Consider the following 20,893-nt stretch of genomic DNA (forward strand, 5'->3'; position numbering starts at 1 on the left):
GTGATGGCAGCATGCAGGTAGAAGAACGTCACCTGTCATTCCTGCCAATCTGCCACCTGAGCCAAAGAGCTCACATTGGCTTGTGGAAGAACTAGTCCTTATGGAGGATAAGGCTATCAATGGCTACTAGTCACAATAGCTATCTCTACCCCCCCCCCCACTGTGGGAGACATTATGTCTATGAATCGCAAGAGTGGAGAGTGTTGTGCTGAAGCTCTGCTTGTGAGTGTCCCATGCCTTAGGAGTGATGCACATTGTCAGGACAGGGTGAGGACAGAGGAGCCTCTGGCCTGATCCAGCAACGCTTTTCTTAAGTTCTTACGCTCCGATGAATTCAATGGGACTTCCTCAAGTGTGTTTTTATAGTGTTGCAATCTTCCTATTGAGAAGCATGGTGCTGCTGCTTCACATAGCCTTCTTCATTCCAATTCGCTGCATGAAGCAATATAATTTCATGCCACTATGTGGGCCATTTAAATCTAGAATTCTGCCATTGATAAACATGTCCTAACAGAAATTTCTGCCAGGGATGATAGAAGCCGTTTTATTTCCATGACCACTTGAGCTCTCCCTTGAAAGCAGGTTTTGCTGAGATGCTCTTTAGAACCACTGCTGAACCACAGCAGTAATGAAATTTAATGCTGAGTTACTAGTGAAGAAGTGTGAAAGCTACTGTGGTCCATTTCTGCCATAAATCTGCTGCTAAATGCTAAGCCCCACCACCCCACCACACAGAAGTGTCATCATATTGTGCTTACATTATAAGAGTGTAGCTAAGGAACAGAAATATGCTTTTTGTGACTGGGTAGCATGATAATTGCTGAACGGAGAACAGAAATTGCATGCCTCTGATACCAGTTGCTGTAAATTACAGGAGGGGAGAGTTCTGTTGCCCTCCTGTCCAGCTTGTAGGCTTCCCACAAGCATCTGGTCAGCCACTGTGAGAGCAGACTGTTGGACTGCAGCAGGCCCCTCTTCTGTTCTTTAGTCAGAGGATGCTTTTGCAATTGCTCAGTCAGTCATACTGCCTTCCTAATTCAACCAGAAGTTCTATACTAGTTGGTTGTATTATGAGTTTGTGGCTGCCAGATCCCCCTAAATTCCTGGGTCCTGTAGCTGTTAGAATTTAATCGAGGTTTGGGGAGTTAAACAGTATGCCAGACTCATAATCCCTGGACTCACCTTCCTGTATTTAGGAAACTGCCTGGGAGATGAGCCATTTTTTTTTTTAAAAAAAAAAAGGAATGTGATGGCCCATGAAGAACTCCTAGGAGATGGGGCTCCTCCTCCAGCTTCTACAGTGTTAGCTAGAAGACAAAACTAGAGTTTACTTCCCTCCAGACTGGGAAGTGACCTGGAGGGAAAAGGTTGCAATCTGGTAAATACAGCAACCTGGAGAGAGGGTCAGGTTTGGCAACCCTAGTGAGATGTTACTTCCTTCTGATTATATGTGACCTTTTTTTCCTGCACATTTAGCTCCCTGGCCCAGAGTTCCATTGTTAAAAGCAGTATTTCTTTTAAGGCTGATGAGTAATGCCAATGTTCACTCCAGTTTTCATTTTGGCTATGTATGTACGGGAGGACACAGAGTAACAGTGTTGGACAGGATGTCCTTGTGACTGCTATTAGAGGCAGGCCTGTTGCCATTCATTTTAAGTTGATGAAAAAATTGAAGGCACATGGAAGGGACAGTGGAACCATAAGCCTTTGAGAAACAGCAGGTCTAAATGCAAGGATTCTGGTATGTTGTCACTTGACCTTGTTTATTAAACAGTTGTATTAAATTTATTTGGACCATGATCCATACACACACACTCCTAGAGATCAATAGAGGTCTTCCCTCTGTTTGACCAGTCTTTTAAAGCCTGGAGTAACTTGCAAACCATGACTCAACAGAAGAGAAGGTGGGGCAGATTACTAAGTAGGAGTAAACAATTGGCCCCCTGTTGTAAGTAAAGGCCAGTCTGCAGTTATCAGCATGTGCATGGCTGATGATGGGGAGGGAAAGCGGACTCCTAAACCATCCTGTGGAATGTGGTTCCGATATATTTAATACTTTTACTAAAGAAATTGCAATAGATGGCATGGCTTTCTACTTCAAAAATGTGGTGGCTTTATAAATCAATTTCCTTCTAATAGTTGATATATAGTGGGGGGGGATGTCTGAAAAAGTGTGTCTGGGAGTATCTTATCTGGGCTGCAATCACACTTTATTTCCTTCACAGCCTGCAGAAGAAGGAGGTCGAGATTAACATCAGGCCTTTCTCAGCTTGATGCCAAAGCATTGGTGGGAGGGAATAGTTTATTGCTTCTTCATCTTCCACTTTCCTACTACGGGATGGTTGATTGGTGTATGTGAGTTCCTCCCTATCCCCCCAGGAATGCTTTTTAATCAAAGCAAACATACTGTGTGTATTCTATGGAGTATAGCATGGAGTAGCACATAAATAACTGGCAATATATCAAGGAGACTACAAAATACAATGCATCCATAATACAAGCAACAGATAAGCCTCTGTATAATACAAGCCTCTGTACTGCTACCAAGGGGCTTTGGCCTGGACATAAATTAGAGGGCCTGGGCTGTTCACGACCGTGTCCCTAAAATGGAGTGTCTTTGCAGTTGTATTTGTAAGTATGTTGTGCACATGAATAAAAATAATGCACAGCACCACAGTTTTCTCATATACACACAGTCTCTCATATATACTTATATGAGGCCAGAAGCCAGGTTGCTAGTGGGAAGCTATGTGTTGCTTGTGTGGGGAAAGCCCCCTCCACAGTACCTCATTGCACCAGGGGGACTGGGAAGGGTTCTGTTAAGATACAGGCAACAGGGCAGGTTCTAGGCCAGAAGACCTGTGTGAGCGGGAGGGAGCACTGGCTAACAAGGCATGGGCAACAGGATGTATAAGCAGGATGTGAGCTAAGAGCTTTCCTTATGGATATGCAACAGTAACTGGGGTCCTGCTGCCTCACTTATTTGTGGGGCTTTAGAGGGCTCTCATCTCCTTTGGAGAAGGTATCCAGTTCCAGAGCAGCTGGTATCCAGTTCCAGAGCAGCGCTGATTGAAGGGAGGCCTCAGGCTGCCAAATGGTTCAGGACCCATTGTCAACTCTGCCTTTGAGGTGTGGAGATAACTGTAGAGGATCCTGAGATGATGTGTATGTGGGGTCCCCCAGTGTCAAGTCTCGGTGGGTACAGTGTCTTGATTATGGCAACCACAATCTGCAGGTTAAACTAATGTAATGTAAGTTATTCTTGGTAACATCTGATATCTGAGTTTCTAGGACAAGGGAGGGGAACCTCAGGACCAGAGGCAGGCCTTTCTGTCTGGCTCATGAAAGTCTCGCAGACCGCATTCCTCGTTGGTCTTGCTTTGCTCTCCAACAGTTTTTGCCTGGCTGGAATTCTGTCCTTGAACCCTGATAATGTTCTTGCTTGCCTGGATAGAAGATAGAGAAGGGTGTGTTGAGTGTGTGTAGAAACCAGCCTACTGTACAAAGGTTAAACATTCGAATCCAGCGCCCTACCCACTTTTGCTTCCAGCCCCACCCACCACAACCTTTGGAACTTTACCCAGAAAAAAGGAGACCCTGGGGCTGAAAGGTTTCCCCACCTTAATCTAGGTCGATCACAGCTGAAATGCCAAAAGAATTCTGTGAGAGTGAATGTGCCCCATAAAGGAAAAAAGAACCTGATGAACAGTTCCACCTCCTTCTGAACATGCCACACTATCATTTCTTACATCTGTTCCTGTTTCTGTTTCCCAAATCAAATGGAAGTCATAGAACTGAGCAGAGTAGCAAGTCTTCTCCCAACTGAAATCAAGTGTCAGCAGGTAGGATGGCATTATACCAAAAAGGGAATTGGACCATAAGAATTTTTATGCGTGGCCTTTCTCCTTGAGTGAGCTGTAAGGCAAAAATGGGGATCTGTTGGGACATAAAATATGGCAAAACATATATAAGAACAAATAAAAGCGCTTACAGAAAAGATGTATGGCACAGCCTGCCAAAATGAAGAACATAGATCACATAATGGATATAAAATGTGTCACATGGTGTAATAAACATCTGCTTGGATATAAATTTTGCCAGGTTTGATAGATAAAGCATGCTGAAATTGGTATAGAGCAGGCGTCATGTAACTGATGGCATAATACAATACATTCTGATCCCAACATCCATCACTAAGGGAATCTTTGATAGAAGAAGGCTCAATTTGAGGAAGCCATATTATCTATTGTTGAGATACTTGTTTTGCCTCTGGTTTACAGCCAGAGATAGAAACAGACATTCCAACGCAGCATCATAACGACTGGTTTTGAGATATCTACATACAGACACCATGATACCAAAGGCCTCACAAAGCTACCAGTTTTAAGCTAGTTTGCACTGAAAAGGACAGGACATAGTAATATGCCTTATACTAAACCAGACCCTGGGTCCATCTAACCACATTGACTGGCTGTGGATCACCAAGGTTTCAGGCAGGGGACTATCCTAGCCCTAGCTGAAGAATCCAGGAATTGAACTTGGTATCTTTTGCATGCAAAGCAAAGTGATCCACAGCCTTTTGGGCCATAGATGCTTTCTAGGATCAGGGTCTGGGAGATGCTTACTGAAATGGGGAACAGGTCTTGGCCTGGTTCCCAACTAGTTATAAGGGACCTCATGAGAAGAGAAGAATCCTTGGAAAAGACCCTGATGTTGGGAAAGATTGAGGGCACTAGGAGAAGGGGACGGCAGAGGATGAGATGGTTGGACAGTGTTCTCAAAGCTATGAACATGAGTTTGACCAAACTGTGGGAGGCAGTGCAAGACAGGAATTCCATGGCCTGCTATGGTCCATAGGGTCACGAAGAGTCGGACACGACTAAACGACTAAACGACTAAACAACAACAGCAGCACTGGCTATGGGAAGAGGTCACACAATGTGCTAGGAACATGGGAAGCTGCCTTTTAGCATGTCAGATCCATTGGTCCATCTAACTCAATATTGTCTGCACTGACCAGCAGTGGCTCTCTAAGGTTTAAGACAGAGGACATTCACAGCCCTACCTGAAGGTGCCAAGAATTAAACCAGGGACTTTAGCATGCGAAGCAGATGTGATGCCACTAAGCTACAACCCTTCATAAATAGCATGCAGTGCATAAATCAGCGGAAAGGACTATAGCTTAGTAGCACAGTATATGATTTACATGCAGAATTTCCCAGGTTTAATCCTTAGATCTCCAGGTAAGGCTAGGAATGCCCCTTGCCTGAAACCCTGGAGAGTCTGAATGTCACAGGTTTAATCTCTGGTATCTCCAATTAAAAGGATCAGGCAGCTGGCCTCTGTTTGAGAGCTTGGAGAGCTACTGCCAAGTAGAGCAGACATTATTTACTGGGCTTGATGGACAAATAGTTGGAGCAGTCTTATTTGGAAGGAACATCCTAACTCCATCAATGGCTAGCGGTCCAGCAGCTTCAGGAAGACTGGACCTTAAACACCTTGCAAGAATATGCCTGCGTGGAATGTTTATCAAAATTCTATTTCCGTGAGGTTTGGGAGCTTTTTTTTTTATTTAGTGCATTTAAAGGAAAACACACAAGCCACTCAGCTACAGAGAGATATGTTGTTGTTGTTTAGTCGTTTAGTCGTGTCCGACTCTTCATGACCCCATGAACCAGAGCATGGCAGGCACTCCTGTCTTCCACTGCCTCCCGCACTTTGGTCAAACTCATGTTGGTAGCTTCGAGAACACTGTCCAACCATCTCGTCCTCTGTCATCCCCTTCTCCTTGTGCCCTCAATCTTTCCCGACATCAGGGTTTTTTCCAGGGAGTCTTCTCATAAGGTGGCCAAAGTATTGGAGCTTCACCTTCAGGATCTGTCCTTCCAGTGAGCACTCAGGGCTTATTTCCTTAAGAATGGATAGGTTTGATCTTCTTGCAGTCCATGGGACTCTCAAGATAGATAGATAGATGATAGATGATAGATAGATAGATAGATAGATAGATAGATAGATAGATAGATAGATAGATAGATAGATATAGGGACATAAATCTAATAAACAGGATAAATAAAATGTTAAGCTCTAGTGTAGAAGCCACCAGAAGTTCCTCTGAAATTGCAACCCATTTCTCTGATGGCTTGAGTCCTCCTTCTGAAGGCCAGAAAAACAGGCAGCAGGAGTGGCCAGTGAGGAGGCACCACACACCCTGGCCTATCAGCAGTGTTGCTGCACATACTGAGAGGAGGGAGGCAGTGGGAAGTCCCCCCCCCCACCTGGTAAGCACAGCAATGCCACTGCTGGAAGACCAGGTGTGCAGTGACATCCCTGCCTACCAGCCACTGCCATACCTGCCAAGTCTCCCGCTGAAAAATGCGGGATCAGCAGCGGCGTGGCACCGGAAGTTGCATAGAAGCAACTTCCAGGGCCGCTCTTCCCATATGTGGGCACCAGAAATCGGGCAGAGTGGCACCGGAAGTCACTTCTACGCATGCCCGGCAGCCATCTTGTTGGTGGCCGCATGGCGACGGCCATCTTGGTGACGGCCACTGCCTTGCGGCCACCACCAAGATGGCCACCAGGCATGCATAGAAGCGATTTCCGGTGCCGCTCTGCCCGATTTCCGGTGCCCACACATGGGAAGAGCGGCACCCAAAATGGAGGCTCCCTGGCAGGTAGGAAATCCAGGGGATTTCCAGGATTTTTTTCCATTCGGGAGAACAGCGGGAAACAGATTAAAATCCGGGGGTTTCCCGGATACTTGGCAACTAAGGCCACTGCTGGAAAGCAGTCAAACTGCCTGAGGTTTGAATAGCTCTGGGAAACTTCTGAAGGCCACAAGTACTTCTGGACACTAAACTGAAACTGAACAAGAGTTTACAGCTCATTCACCACTGTTTAGGGGAAGTGCCATACCTCAGGCATGCAGAAGGTCCCAGTTTCAATCCCCAGCATCTCCAGTTAGGGTTGGGGTGTGGAGTGTCTTCTGCCTGAAACCCTGGAGAGCCACTGCCAATCATTGTAGAACACACTGACCTAGATAGACCAATGGTTTGGCTCAGTAAAAGGAAGCTTCCTAAGTTCCCACAGCAAAACATTAAAACTCAACTAAGTTGGGTTTTGTTTTTGTTTTTTGTTTTTTTCTGATGGAAACGAACCTCTAGCTTGAAGAGGAAAAAGTTCTGGCAATTCACAACTACACAAATCAAGTTTGGCCCATTGCTCTTCTGTTCATGCCCCCAGCAGCTTTGAAGTTCCTTTGAAGGGACTGGGAGTGAGTGTCAAGACTTAAGAGGAGAGCGATCTATGTGGGGAAAGCAAGTTGACACATGGGGCTGCTTTCAAGGAAGAAAAAAGGATCTGTACAGAATTTTGAAACTCCTTTGAAACACCCTCAGATAACGCTGAAAATGTCAGACCAGGGAGGTTGATGCAATCTTGGGTTATTTGTTTAATGGAATCTTAACATCTAAACCAGCAATGGCCACAGTCCAGTACAAAGTTAGGTTTCTATAACCTCATTGAATTCAAAAGACATAAGAATGTCTAATTCTGTACTAGATTGTGTCCAATTACTTTGGTGCAAACCTGGCAGTGTTTACATCAATTAAGGCTCCCGCTCCCCATAGCAAATAGGGATTTTCCTCAGCACCACAACTAGATAAGGATTAAATTTCCCTCTCCACATCTACTTTCATCCCATCAATTATCAGTTTGTAAAGGTAAAGGTAAAGGGACCCCTGGCCATTAAGTCCAGTCACAGACGACTCTGGGGTTGTGGCGCTCATCTCACTTTACTGGCTGAGGGAGCCAGTGTACCGCTTCCAGGTCATGTGGCCAGCATGACTACGCTGCTTCTGGCAAACCAGAGCAGCACACGGAAACACTATTTACATTCCCGCCGAAGCAGTACCTATTTATCTACTTGCACTTTGACATGCTTTCAAACTGCTAGGTTGGCAGGAGCTGGGACCGAGCAACAGGAGCTCACCCCATCACGGGGATTCGAACCGCCGACCTTCTGATCGGCAAGCCCTAGGCTCTGTAGTTTAGACCACAGCACCACCCGCATCCCTATCAGTTTGTAATAACTGGTAATTATGAAGTTAAATATTCTCTCTTGATGTTATTGTCTCTTAGCTGGAACTGAGACTTCTTTTTTTTTTTTACAATCTATTTTTATTAATTTTCCAATTAAAATACAACTATATCACATCCATTATTCCAAATTATACAAATCCATATCAATTAAACCGAATATTATACCAAATCATATACAATTTTGGAGTTCCCATGCTTCAAAAAATTGGGGTTTTCTCGCAACTGCTTACTGCCGTCTTTATTCTAAAGTCCAAATAGTCACTCATAATCCATGATAATCCCGATCTTCCCCTGCAGTCACTAAAATATTTTCTTCTTTCATCCATTCATCCGATTTTTCCACCGCTGCTGAAATAAGCATCAAATGAGATTTCCCATATATTCATTCTCCTGTGTGAGTTTTAATCAGTCCGGCCTCCCCCTAAATCCCCATAAATCCTCTTTGTCTGGAGTGCTTTCTTCTTGCGTAGGTCTTTCAACACAAAACAGCGCCATCTTGAAAAGCTCAGATCACTTTCGTTTTCTTCTCGACGTTTTTTTTTGCAGACGATCATAGTAAAATTTACAGCTTTCCGGGCATAGGCACAGCTGTCACATTATGTAGAAACTCTTAACAGATTTATAGCTCTCCTTGCCCTATAGCTGAACTTAACTTCAGATCGCTGTTCAAATTCCAAGTGCGTCACACCTCATAAATCCAAACGCTTCCAGCCACACTCCGATTGTCCAGTTGGAGGGGGGGCCCTCTCTTCAACAGTTTTACAGCTTCTAACCATATCATATCAATAGTTTTATAGAGTCTAACTCACACAGTTAAGTTCCATTTCTCATTTGTTCCAAACAAACAGGACATCACGTCCGGGAAGGTATAAAATAACTCGTAGAGTGTATGAAAGAATAAAGAAGACTCACTTCCCTTCTCGTGGCGTCCCAATCAATCTTTCTTGCCGATGATATACTCCCTCACTCCTCACGCTCAGCAGCGAAAATTCCTTGGCAATAAACAGAGCTTCTGCCCTTCCTCTTTGAAGCACGTCCATGAATTTAAGCCCAATTATCTTCTTTAATCATGGAGATCCCGCTACGCAGGTCGGCGTCCGGGGAGCTCCGCACCTCCATAAGTGCTTTCAGCCCTGGCCCCCCCGCCCCTTGAACAGTCGGGGTGGGTTTAGGGGCATCTGCGGGCCTGCGGCCCTCTCCGTAACCCCCGGAGAGGTGGGGAGGTTGCCATTTACTCCCCTAGCAACCGCCAAATTCCTTATGAAGGTCGGAAAGATGGAAAAAGGGTCAGCCATTCCTGCGACCGGAACCGGAACTCGGAACTGAGACTTCTTGTGGTTACTTTCATTTCCTATGTAGTTATATAAATTGCACCACAAGTCTCTGTTGGTTTCTCATCCAGATGAAAGTCTAATCCCGTAAAAACTGCCTTGGGAGCTTCTCAGCTCTGTGACAGCAGGGTACATATAACTACCACAGATGGTACTCAATGCTAGTCCTACTCAGAGTAGATCCATTAGCATTAATGGAGATCATAGAATTGTAGAGTTGGAAGTGACCATGAGGGTCATCTAGTCCAACCCCTTGCAATGCGTTAATCTTTTGTCCAATGTGGGGCTCAAACCCACAACCCCCAGATTAAGAGTCTCTTGCTCTACTGACTGAGCTACCCTAGCAGGATAGCAAACTTTGGTTAATTAATTTCAATGGGTCTAATCTGAGTATGATTTAGTTGAAAACTATACCATAAATCTATGTGCATATAGACATTCAGCACATTCACTGTTGACCTTATGCATCTGATGAAGAAGTGTGCTTTTTGTCAAAGAGAGCTCATGCCACAAGGCTGCTGCTGCAACTGCAACTGCAACTGCAACTGCAACTGCAACTGCAACTGCAACCAACTAACACAACTGCTCTTCTAGAATGTGTTCCTGAATTCTTTCTGGAATGCTTAGAAATGGGAGGGGGTGCAGATTAGAAATGTTTCCTAGCTGGAAGCTGCTGACATCTAGAATGAGGTAAGTAAAACTGACACATAAAGACCTGATCAGAGGCAAACTGCAGTGCTGGGTAAAGCTGGTGTTTGTATGGAGGGAGAGCATTTTCTCTCTCCCCTGCATTCACTCATGTGCCTGCCTGGCCTGCAGCTGTGAGCCAAGGTAAAAGAGTATGTCACTCTATATTTCTGCCTGCAAAATGTATCTCTGTGATCTGCCTGTCTAATCTAACAGCATCCCCGAAGCACCGCGGCTCTCCTTAACAGCAGTAAACGCTGTTGCAAAACACAAAGTGGTGGAATAGGAGGGGCTGTGTTCTTTTTCTTCATGGAACGGTTTAAAGCTATGAAGAACCTCTCTTTCATGTACCCGCAATGAATAAACAGAGTGGCCCTTAGTTCATCCAAGGGAATAGCTTGGAATCACGGAGGATAAGGCTATGAATGACTACTAGACACGATGGCTATGCTGTGTCTCCACGGTCGGTGGCAGCAATGCTTCTGAATACCAGTTGCTGAAAACTGCAGGAGGGGAGAGTGCTGTTGTGCTCGGGGTCCTACTTTAGTGTTTCCCACAGGCATCAGGTTGGCCCCCGTGAGAATAGGATGCTGGACTAGGTGGGCCATTGGCCTTATCCAGCAGGCTCTTCTTGTGTTCTTAAGAAGGGGCAGAGTTCCATCATAGATCACATGTTTTGCAAGCAGAGTAGTCCCAGGTTTAGTTCCAGTGTCAAAAGCAGCAAGCCTGGGAAACAGCCCTTTTGATGATCCTGCTGGTAAAGTAGGCAATGCTTCATGGGCTAATGAAATGACAGCACTGGGCTAGCTGGTCAGACTCAGTATGACACAGCTCTATGCATTCATATCCTTGGCACGTTGACTATTAAAACCAAGATTCCAAGCTATTTCCTCTGATGAACTAAGCTGTATGAATGAGTAAAAATGGAACAGTATCGCACAGCACATCTGAACCTCTAAATAAGTGCTGGGGATTGGCTTGGGCTGTTGACCACCCGAGGGAGCAGTGGCAGAAGCTAGTGAAAAAACCATAGGAATGTTAGCAGCACTTCTAAAATAAACTCATGCCAAGTCTTATATAAGCTTATATACCGTAGTCGGATTTTGGAATTGATTTACTTGTTTGACTTATTTTATTGTAATGGGCAGGTAAGCAAATGTATAAATAAATAGTCATGCATTTCATGCTCCCCAAATCGAGTGCAAAGCCTTTGTTCTTGGAACAGCTCCAGCAGAAGTCTGGGGTGGGGAATCCGTGGCCTCCAGATGGTGGTGACAGTCCCTGTCAGCATGGCCAATGGTCAGCAATCTAGAGAGCCACAGGTTCCCTATCCCTGCTCTAAGTAGAATCAGCCTGGCTCTGTGTATGGCAGCTATGTTTCTTAAGTGAGGGGAGTCCTAGAACATTTCATTGACACCCACTCATTGTGGACCTGCTGATGTATCACTAGTGATGTGCTTAGACATTCCCATGGGATGCAAATAATGCAAAATAGATCCCATTATAATGGCAATTCCTGCTGAGTTGTTTGAGACAAACAACAACAGGAAGTCAATTAGTTTGGCTAGATAATCACTGTACTGTCTTCACTTATGTCCAGTGAACTGGAAAAGCAGAGATGGCCTTTATGAACTCATGCACTCACTGGTTGGGTTTGTGATACGGAATGGGAGATTTTCATCATATTCTCAGACTTTCCATTCCACCCCCACCCCACCGCCGTTTTTGCAGCCTCTCCCTGGTGGTAGGTGTGTTAATGCTAGCAAAGTGTGGTGGAGAGACAAAGGGTATGGTTTGTAGTGCTAATGCTTTCCATCCTGATTGACTACAAAGTCATGATTCCTGCTGAATGACAATATGCTTCCTTCATGCCGATCTCGCTTTGCTGCTCCTGTGTGCTCGGGAGGTAGCGTGTGCTCCACATTCCAATTTGCTGCCACCCTGAAATGCCATTATCTCCACATGAAATGGCAATATAATGATGTGGAAATGTAGAATTCAGGAATACAAATCTGCCATGAGCAGTGAGTGATATTAGAATGATTGAGTTCCATCTTTAGCAGGTTTCCTTTTCACATGCAGTTGCTGGGTCATACAATAACAGGGCTGACTAAAAGGGAACTTAAAGTTCATCTACTCCAGCCCATTTTACTGGGGCCCCGGTTATAAAAATGCTATAGGTAGCAAGAATAATCTGGGTTTCATTCAGTGCTACTGGACAATTTTTTATTTTTATTTTTTTCGACTGATGTCAAAAAGAGAGTGATGTGCGGGGACAAACACAGCATTGTGGGGAGGGGATTCCACAGCCAGGGTGCCACCACAGAGAAGTACCTATTCCGCCTCACTGGGCCATGTCAGTGTCAGAGTTAAGCTTGTTATGAGTCTTTACAGCCTGAGGTTAGCAATGCCCAAAGCACTTCAGGTGCTCTCCTTATTTCTGCTTCTAAAATTCCTCTCAGAAACACTTCTTCAGCTCTAAATGCCCATGAAGAAAATACAGTTTCTCTCCAGGCTTGCTTTGTTTACTTAAGAAAAGATGTATTGCTCTTGGGGGTGGGGTGGAGAGTAACGCATCCCAAACAAAAGTGTCTCCTGTGTGTTACATCTTAGAAATGAGGAACTGGTCTGAAGAGGCACTTCAGTAACTCCTGTATGTAAACAGATTTTGCAAATATCATCTAGATCGTCAAGCATGATATAATGATACCATGTGATTTATTATTCTATTTAGTTTGTGTAGGAGTATTTTTTTCCCCCTGTTCCCTTTTGGTTTGCCTGGCTCCAGACAGCCTTTTTGTATTGTTTCTTTTATACTTAGCTGTTACATATTTATTCCATGTTGACTTTGTACATTTAATGAGCTTGTTTCCTTTGGAGACGGTGTAATTGGTTGGAGGTATTGAGGGGAAAGTGTTGTGTGGGACTAGGGAGAGAAAGAAACATGACTTCTCCAGGCAGCCAGAGAACAGGCGGTGTGTAGAAAATCAAGCTGGTGCTCTCGATGCTTGACTGACTGATGGAATCACTTAATGGAAGAGCAGAACTTATATGTAACGCCGCTGGGGAATAGCAGGGACAGGGACAATGTGAGGAGATGGTACAGAGTTGACAATCAGCTCATTTCCCATTCTTCCATTGCTTTTCAATAGGAATTTTCATTTTTAGTCTAAGTGCAGAACTACACTTTACAAAGGACACAGAGCTTCACAAAATTGGAAGTTCTGTGTGAGGTTGGCCTCTACCCCTGCGTAGCTCAGAGCATCTGTTCTGCATGCAGAAGGTCTCTGGTGCAATCCCCAGCATCTCCCGGCAGAGCTGGGGAAATGCTCCTATCTGAAACCCTGGGGATCCGCTGGCAGTCAGTACAGCCAATACAGAACTAGATGGACTAATGGCCTTACTTGGTATCAGGCAGATTCCCCCATCATGTCTAGAGCATGATAAATCTTGTGCTTGGGTATCATTATGTTGCAGGTTTCCCAAGCTTGTCAGTGAAAGCCACAATTGGAGGCCCTAAACAGAAGGCATAATAAATCATACCCTCCAACATGCCACAGAGGAAAATCAAGATGCGCGCCTTTCAGGGCTCTTGCAGGAGCACAGCCCCCCACCCAACAGGCATCTTTGGGGGCCATGCTCTTGCAGGAGCCAGGTGACTTGTGTGAGAACACAGCCCAACAAAAACAGGTGTCTGGGTGATGAGCAGCCTTGCAGGAGCCAAAACAGGACATCCCAGGATCCAACCAGAAGCCGAGATGGCTTCTGTGAATCTGGGATATCCTGCTCAAAGCGGGACAGCTGAGTGGTATGCTAAATGACCCAAGTATTTGAAGAAACACTAGCTTTCCCAGATCCTTAAATCAAGGGTTGAGTTTCATTGTCCCACCACTGGGAAATACATTGGGTGGTGAAGCCTTCTCAGTGGTGTCCTGGTTGTGGAACTCCCTCTCCCTGCACATATGTCAATTGCTGACATTTTAGGTGCAAAAAACCTATTTGTTTGCCTCTTCAGTTATGGGATGTTAGCTGCCATTGCAATTGGGAGCTGAAAAATTGTTTGTTTTTAACCATGTTGTCACCCACCTTGGAATCATTTGATGATGGGCTGGCTAAATATATATATTTAAATAAATAAATACTAAGTACTGGAAGCTACATCCAAGGACCTATGACAATGGTAGTGTTTCTTAATATTGCCCCAAACCATGGTTTGAAGGCATGGTTTGCTGAAGCAGAAGCAGATTTAGATCTGGTCAGTGCCTGGATGGGAGACCTCTTCTGTGGAATCCTTACATGCATAATCTTGAGTTCCATCAGGGGGAAAAGGTGGGGTGTAAATTAGGCAAATAAATAAACATGCTTCTGTAGTGCAGGGAGCTTCTGCTGCAGGGGTATCTATTCATCTTTTTATACACTGAAAATTGTGCTGGAGAATACCTCTGCATGATAAGCTTTCAGAGGGTATAATTTTTACCTCTTCTTGGAGCACTAGAAGTGAAATTTCAGCATTTGCTTTCCTTTTTCTTCTCCCCCAACCAGGTCAAATATGGAAATTATGCCTTTGTGTGGGATGCAGCAGTTTTGGAATATGTTGCTCTGAATGATCCAGATTGTTCCTTCTACACTATTGGAAACGCTATTGCAGATCGAGGCTATGGAATTGCCCTTCAACATGGGAGCCCTTACAGAGATGTATTCTCACAAAGGTAAATTGTGTGGGTGGGTGGAATCTGTGATACACCCATCTTCTTCTTCTTACTGTGAGAAGAGGTTAGGCATGAAATTGTGTGTTGTCATGTGTGGCTTTATTTTGGGAGTTTCTGTAAAAAGTGAGAGGAGGGGAGACAGAAGCAGTGCGATTACATTAGAACTGGGGCTGCATCGCAGAGGTCAATAACCCTGAAGCTGGCTGATATTACATATCTGGGAAGCAGATCATGACAGCTGCATATAGTCATATTTAGAGACAGGGTTCCTTTCCCTTTTTTCTAGAATGAAATAATTTGTTTTAAATCATTCTGGGCCACACACAGCAGTTGATGTCATCCAGTATGCTGTCTAATACAGCAAATACTTTAGAGCTGATGTGGATCATATTCTGTCCTACCAGTTTGTTTGTTTGTTTTTAAAAAAGTAATAACCTACCTGAGTGTTTGAAGAAAACAAAGAAGTACTGTAGCTTGGCTAAATAACATCCACTTTGGAATAACGTGGAGGGACCAACAAATTAAGTAAATGGTGGAGAGTGGGCCACACAAGACTCACTTGAAATTCCAGATATTACTTCCCTAGAGAAAGTAAAGGGTTTCTTTGGGAGGGCGTGGCAGCAGGGAGTCTTCTGATGATCTCCAACAACAACACAGTGAGTGTAGGGCATACATCTGGAAATGAAGATGCACATGAATATTGGCAACAGGACTTCCTTCTGTGGAGAGGTTGTATTTCACTTTGGGATCCCACTGGAGAAAGGGTAGAATCAAGGGGCCAAAATTCAATACTGAACTCACTGTTGGTCACCTCTAGTTTTATGGGTCTCTTCAGAAAGAAGACTCTCACCAACTTCATTAACTTTTTCTTGCATTCATAAATTTGGCAAGCCAGTTTTTGAATGCAGTTCTGCTCTTGTGCATTTTCACACTTGGCCCTCTAGATGTTTTGGGACTACAACTCTCATCATCCCTAGCTAACAGGACCAGTGGTCAGGGATGATGGGAACTGTAGCCCCAAAACATCTGGAGGGCCAGGTTTGGCCATGCCTGCCTTAGCACACCAAGCTACAGAATAGATTTGTAGCTGTCGTATCTACTTAGATGTTGCCTGCGATTGAGGCTTCTTATAATCTCATAGGCAAAATAATGTGGATAAAGTAATACTCCACCTGAAATATACAACGCATTGTTTTCATAGAAATCTGATTATGTTCACTCTGTGGTCAAGGAGGTGCCAGGTTTGAGCCTCCGTCCCTCCTGGCAAGGTGTTACCTGCTGCACCCCCTTTTGGTGGGTTTGCCCTGCCATCATCTGTGGCTCTCTGAATGTAGGCAACCAGCTGGGAGCTCATCCTGGAAAGCTGACCATTCTGTTAAGTTCCCACAATGACTTGGCACAACACTCCATTGGGTTCTCTAGAGCTCAGTGGCGAATTTCTCATGGCAGGCAGCTTCCCAAATCCAGCTGCCATCAGAGAAAGTGGGCAGGCAGGAGTGCCAAAGCACCAGTGGACCCTGGCAGGTGTGTGAAGGTATGGTCAGAATTGCCATGCCTGTGCTTTGGTATTAGGTTATATTTTTTAGACCTTCTGCTGCTTCTTCAGGTATGCATTCTCTGAAGCATTTCCAGATGCATTTCAAAGGCTCTGAGAGGCCCCCTAACTTCACATTGTCCAAGTAAATTTGTGGAGCTACAAATACTATGTTCTGACAGAATCATTGGTCCTATTTTCCCCAGTCATGGTTGGAAATACCTTTATATTTTAATAGGGCTCTTTCCATATCCACACAAAACTGTTGCTAAATGTAAGCACAATGTGGAGGAATAAATGGGCTATCCCAGGCATCCCCAAACTTCGGCCCTCCAGATGTTTCGGACTACAATTCCCATCATCCCTGACAACTGGTCCTGTTAGCTAGGGATCATGGGAGTTGTAGGCCAAAACATCTGGAGGGCCGCAGTTTGGGAATGCCTGGGCTATCCCAACCACTGAAGATCCAGCTTGAGTAAAGTTCTGACTAAAGAGTTCTGCTATTACAGCCCTGCTTTCTCTTGTCCTTGTCTTGTTGGGTTTTGGGTTTACAACATCCAGCAGAATTATATGTTTGCTTTGCTGAGTTTCTTTTGCACTGCCTTCATAATGGTTGTGCCTCATTATGTCAAAATGAATATGCCTCATTCTGGCTACAGCCTCTATTTGTATTCACTCTTCTGTGTGCATTCGTCAGAGCTTTGTGCAGCTCTGTCAGACAGCTAGGCAAGAAATAATCAGCACTTGAGCTGTAAGCATCATTCATAGGGTTTGATTTAAATTACGCCTTGCAGAAATGCTTGTGTGCTTGCTCATCAGTCTTTCTGAACAATGGTTATTTTGACTGTGAAGTTTTTAAAGTTTTCATTTAATCCACAGTGCCTCAGTGCACACATCCTGACAAAACATGGTTTGGTGGGATGTCTGAATTGACAAAGTGCAGTTTAAGATTGGCTTGCAAACCAGAATCAGAAACTGTGATGTGGAAGTGGAAGTATAGAAGCAGCTCTATGCCATGATTATACATTTTGGAAACTCAATTCATGGTTTGGGTTACAATAAACAATAATATTATGCAAGCCATGGTTTGTCATTGTTTCTGAACTGAGCCATTCATAAAGATGAGCATTGGGTAATGAATGGAAAGTAGAAAATTCAAACAACTGCAGACATTGTGCATACATAAAGATCTAAGGGGTTGAATGTATTTTCAAATAAGGTAGATTACCGACCGCCCTAACAGATTGGTACAATCTTCCTTCTGAGTACAACAAAAGAGATAAATTCAACATAGAATCACAATTGTCTAGGCTTTGATTATCCAGAATTCTTTATTATTTGAATTCATGTCTGTTTATACCCTGCCCTTAGTCGTGTGCCTTAGCATATCTCCTGCAAAGCCAGATTAACATTTTTGTAATGTCTTCCTCACTTCAGGCATCAGTACACCCCATACTAAGCAATCATTTGTCTTGGCATTAAGGCTGTACAGTAAGTCACTATGAATCACATAGAATATTCCTGCCTATCTGCTGTGCTGAATGGTGTGGATGTCTCCGGGCCCATTCAGTTTAAATTAGGCTGTACTTTATTTGGCTTTGTTAACATTAATTTCTACAGAATTCATTAAAAGCCAGCGAAAGGCATCTCATGCTCTGTAGCTATGCCCTGTTACAGCCCCATCCAGAGTTTTTCCTTTTGGAATTCAGGCTAGTTCTCACACACATGTGAGAAAGCCCTCTCACCACTGTCTTCATTGACATACCGTATTTTTTGTGTACAAGACTACGTTTTTTTCCCTAAAAAATAATGTCCAAAATTAGGGGGTGTCTTATACATGGAGAGTGCCAAGGGTGGGTTTTCGTAAATCTGAGTCCCCCAAAATAGGGGGCGTCTTATAGATGGAGGCGTCTTATAGATGGAAAAATACGGTACTTCCTTCCATTTCCCAATTTGTTCCCTGCTTTCCCTGTGCTCTATTTGCAAACATGCTCATGATCTGACATAATTTTAAGACTTCTCACCTGTTACTAATATTCCCAGGCTGTCCTGTCCCAAGACTCTTGCATATGAAACAGCCAGTCATCCTTACCAAATGGCACCCACATGTGCAAAACTGTACTTTTTTTGGTGGGCAAAAAACACACAGGAAGAGGCTCCTTCCTTTCATGTTCATGGCTCATGTCCTTTGTTTTGTTCTTGTAGGCAAGAGTTGTGCTTTTTTACATGGATGAACTATTCAGAGAAGAGGACGGTGTGTTTGTTTGTCTTTTGTTTACTTGGGTTTGTTTGTCTTTTGTTTACTTGGGAACTGGTTAAGGATGAAATATAATGTAGGAAGCAGCTTTTAATCTGGATATTTTGGATTTCCACCCAGTTAGGTTAGCCTAGTGGAATGCCTCGTATCTGGATGAACAGATGTTTGCAAGATCTCTAGAGGTGAAAGATACCAAAGAAGAGAGATTTTTGAATTAACGAGAAAATAATTAGATGATCAGTACTGAAGACTGAGTCATAAGGGGAGAGGAGCCATGGATGCAGAGAGGGCCAATAGGAATGTTACTGATGAGAAACTAGAGTGCAGTTTTTAGCAAGCAGATGTATCAATGGAAAGTGTTCTTATGAGAGAGGTTTTTCAAATCTCCCTTGGCACAGTTTTCCATGACTGCTCTCATGTGGGTTTTTCAAATCATCCTTCGTCTTTCTGATGGGAAAGTTGAGTTGCTGCATTCTAAGTACCAACGGAGATAAATTTGTGCTGGGTGGAATTAACAAACACTCACATGAATATTTCAAATTTCTTAATGTGATAGGGAACCCATTTGAAATCTGATGGCGTTTCATGCGTTCTCTCTCCCTCTCCACCCCTCCGCCAAGATAGGGAGAAGGAGAAGAAAGGCAGTGTTTATGACATATCAGGATTTCATATAGGTAGTCAGCTTCACGGTGTTAAAGCCTGTAGGTGGCAATTGCAGTGGGATTGCAGCATACACTGGAGCGACAAAGGGGTGTTAACTGACTTACACCATGCAAAGAACAGCTTTGTAGACCAGCCCAAAGGCTGAAGTGTAGGTGTCTGAGGGAGGTAATGGAGGTCAGAGCAGAGTGAGATCTAGTTGGTTAAGGAAGGTTCTGAGGTCAGTTGGTAGAGCATGAGACTCTTAATCTCAGGGCTGGGGTAGCTGAGGGAAGTGGATAGAACATACAATGGATTTAGGTGCAGGGTCCTCGTTGCAAAGGAAAAAGGGACAAAGAGTTGAAGAAGGGACAAATAAAAGAGAAAACCTGGGCTAGAAGAACACCTTTCAGTGCCTTTGGAATAATGAGTATATACTGTTGATGTGAGGTAGGGCCTATGCACTGCAGGCTGGTCCATTAGGGCAAATGAAGCTCTGCTCCATCAACTTCAGTCTGCCTTCCTTCCACCTTAGCAGTCCACAGGATAGAACTGCCTACCAGCTTCTTCCTCTTCAGTTTCAGTGTTGCCTTTGTATATCTCAGGAGGGAATAGGATGAGGGCAAAGCTAGAAATAGTTGGCTTTGCCTGCCATTGGCTCTGTCATCGCCTACTGCTTGCCGCCCTGATTTTCATCCTGCCAGTCCCAACGAGTGCCAGCCACCACTGGACCTTATGGTAGGTAACAAATTGTAAAGCTTAGTGAAAAGAGAGCCCTGGAAGTGAGGGTGGGAAGCGAAAGGGGCTTCTGTGGTAGCATGGCTAAAGAAAGGAAGATAGAAAAGGCAGCAGGTCTGGAAGAAAATATGGTGAGAGTATTTGAGCAATGGAACCAATGGACAATGGAACCAATAACCTAGCAAGATTAAAATCTTCCCCTTGCATTAGGTCTTCAGTCACCCAATGGGGATTGCCGTTTCTGGAGTTCCTGTATTGAGCAAGGGGTTTGACTAAATGACCTACAAAGCTAGTGTTCTGTGATGAAAGAAGGGGGGAAAAGAGGAACCTGAGTGAGGAAGTAAAGGCAGCAGCTGCTACTGTCTGACTGAGAAGGCCAAATTAGTAAGAACTATCTTAAGCATTGTAGGTTGAGTGGTTGGAGGGAAGGACCAGCTGCCTTACTAGGGACTATGGAAAAACAGGAGGTGAAACCAGATTTTGAGAAACACAGGCAAGCCTGGCAAGGATAGAAATTAAATAAAAAAATTCCTTCAGTAGCACCTTAAAGACCAACTAAGTTTTTATTTTGGTATGAGCTTTCGTGTGCATGCACATCTGAAGAAATGTGCATGCACACGAAAGCTCATACCAAAATAAAAACTTAGTTGGTCTTTAAGGTGCTACTGAAGGAATTTTTTTATTTTGCTTCGACTCAGCCCAACAGAGCTACCTACCTGTAACAAGGATAGAAATTGTTAGTTATATTATGTTTCTTGCATGTATCTCTTGGTCTGGGCCTTAGAAACTTTGGCCACTCTTGCCCCAAACTATGGTGGCCTCGATTGTCCAAGCCACACCTCTTTGTGCTAAAGCTTCAGATGGCTACTTGGAACACAGTCTGCAAATAAATGTTTAT

At 44.2% G+C, this 20,893-nt stretch overlaps 1 protein-coding gene across 1 annotated transcript in view; it reads left to right on the plus strand.

Moving 5' to 3' along the window:
- GRID2 (glutamate ionotropic receptor delta type subunit 2) overlaps nt 1-15,084 on the plus strand; it is a 266,673-nt gene extending 251,589 nt beyond the window's left edge. The window contains exon 12 of the mRNA XM_035112437.2: nt 14,661-15,084. Coding sequence (XP_034968328.2) covers nt 14,661-14,831 — 171 coding nt within the window. The 3' untranslated portion in view covers nt 14,832-15,084. The remainder of the gene's footprint in view (nt 1-14,660) is intronic.
- Nucleotides 15,085-20,893: the final 5,809 nt, after the last annotated feature.

The sequence above is a fragment of the Zootoca vivipara genome, chromosome 9, assembly GCF_963506605.1.
Source record: "Zootoca vivipara chromosome 9, rZooViv1.1, whole genome shotgun sequence".
NCBI lineage: Eukaryota > Metazoa > Chordata > Lepidosauria > Squamata > Lacertidae > Zootoca > Zootoca vivipara.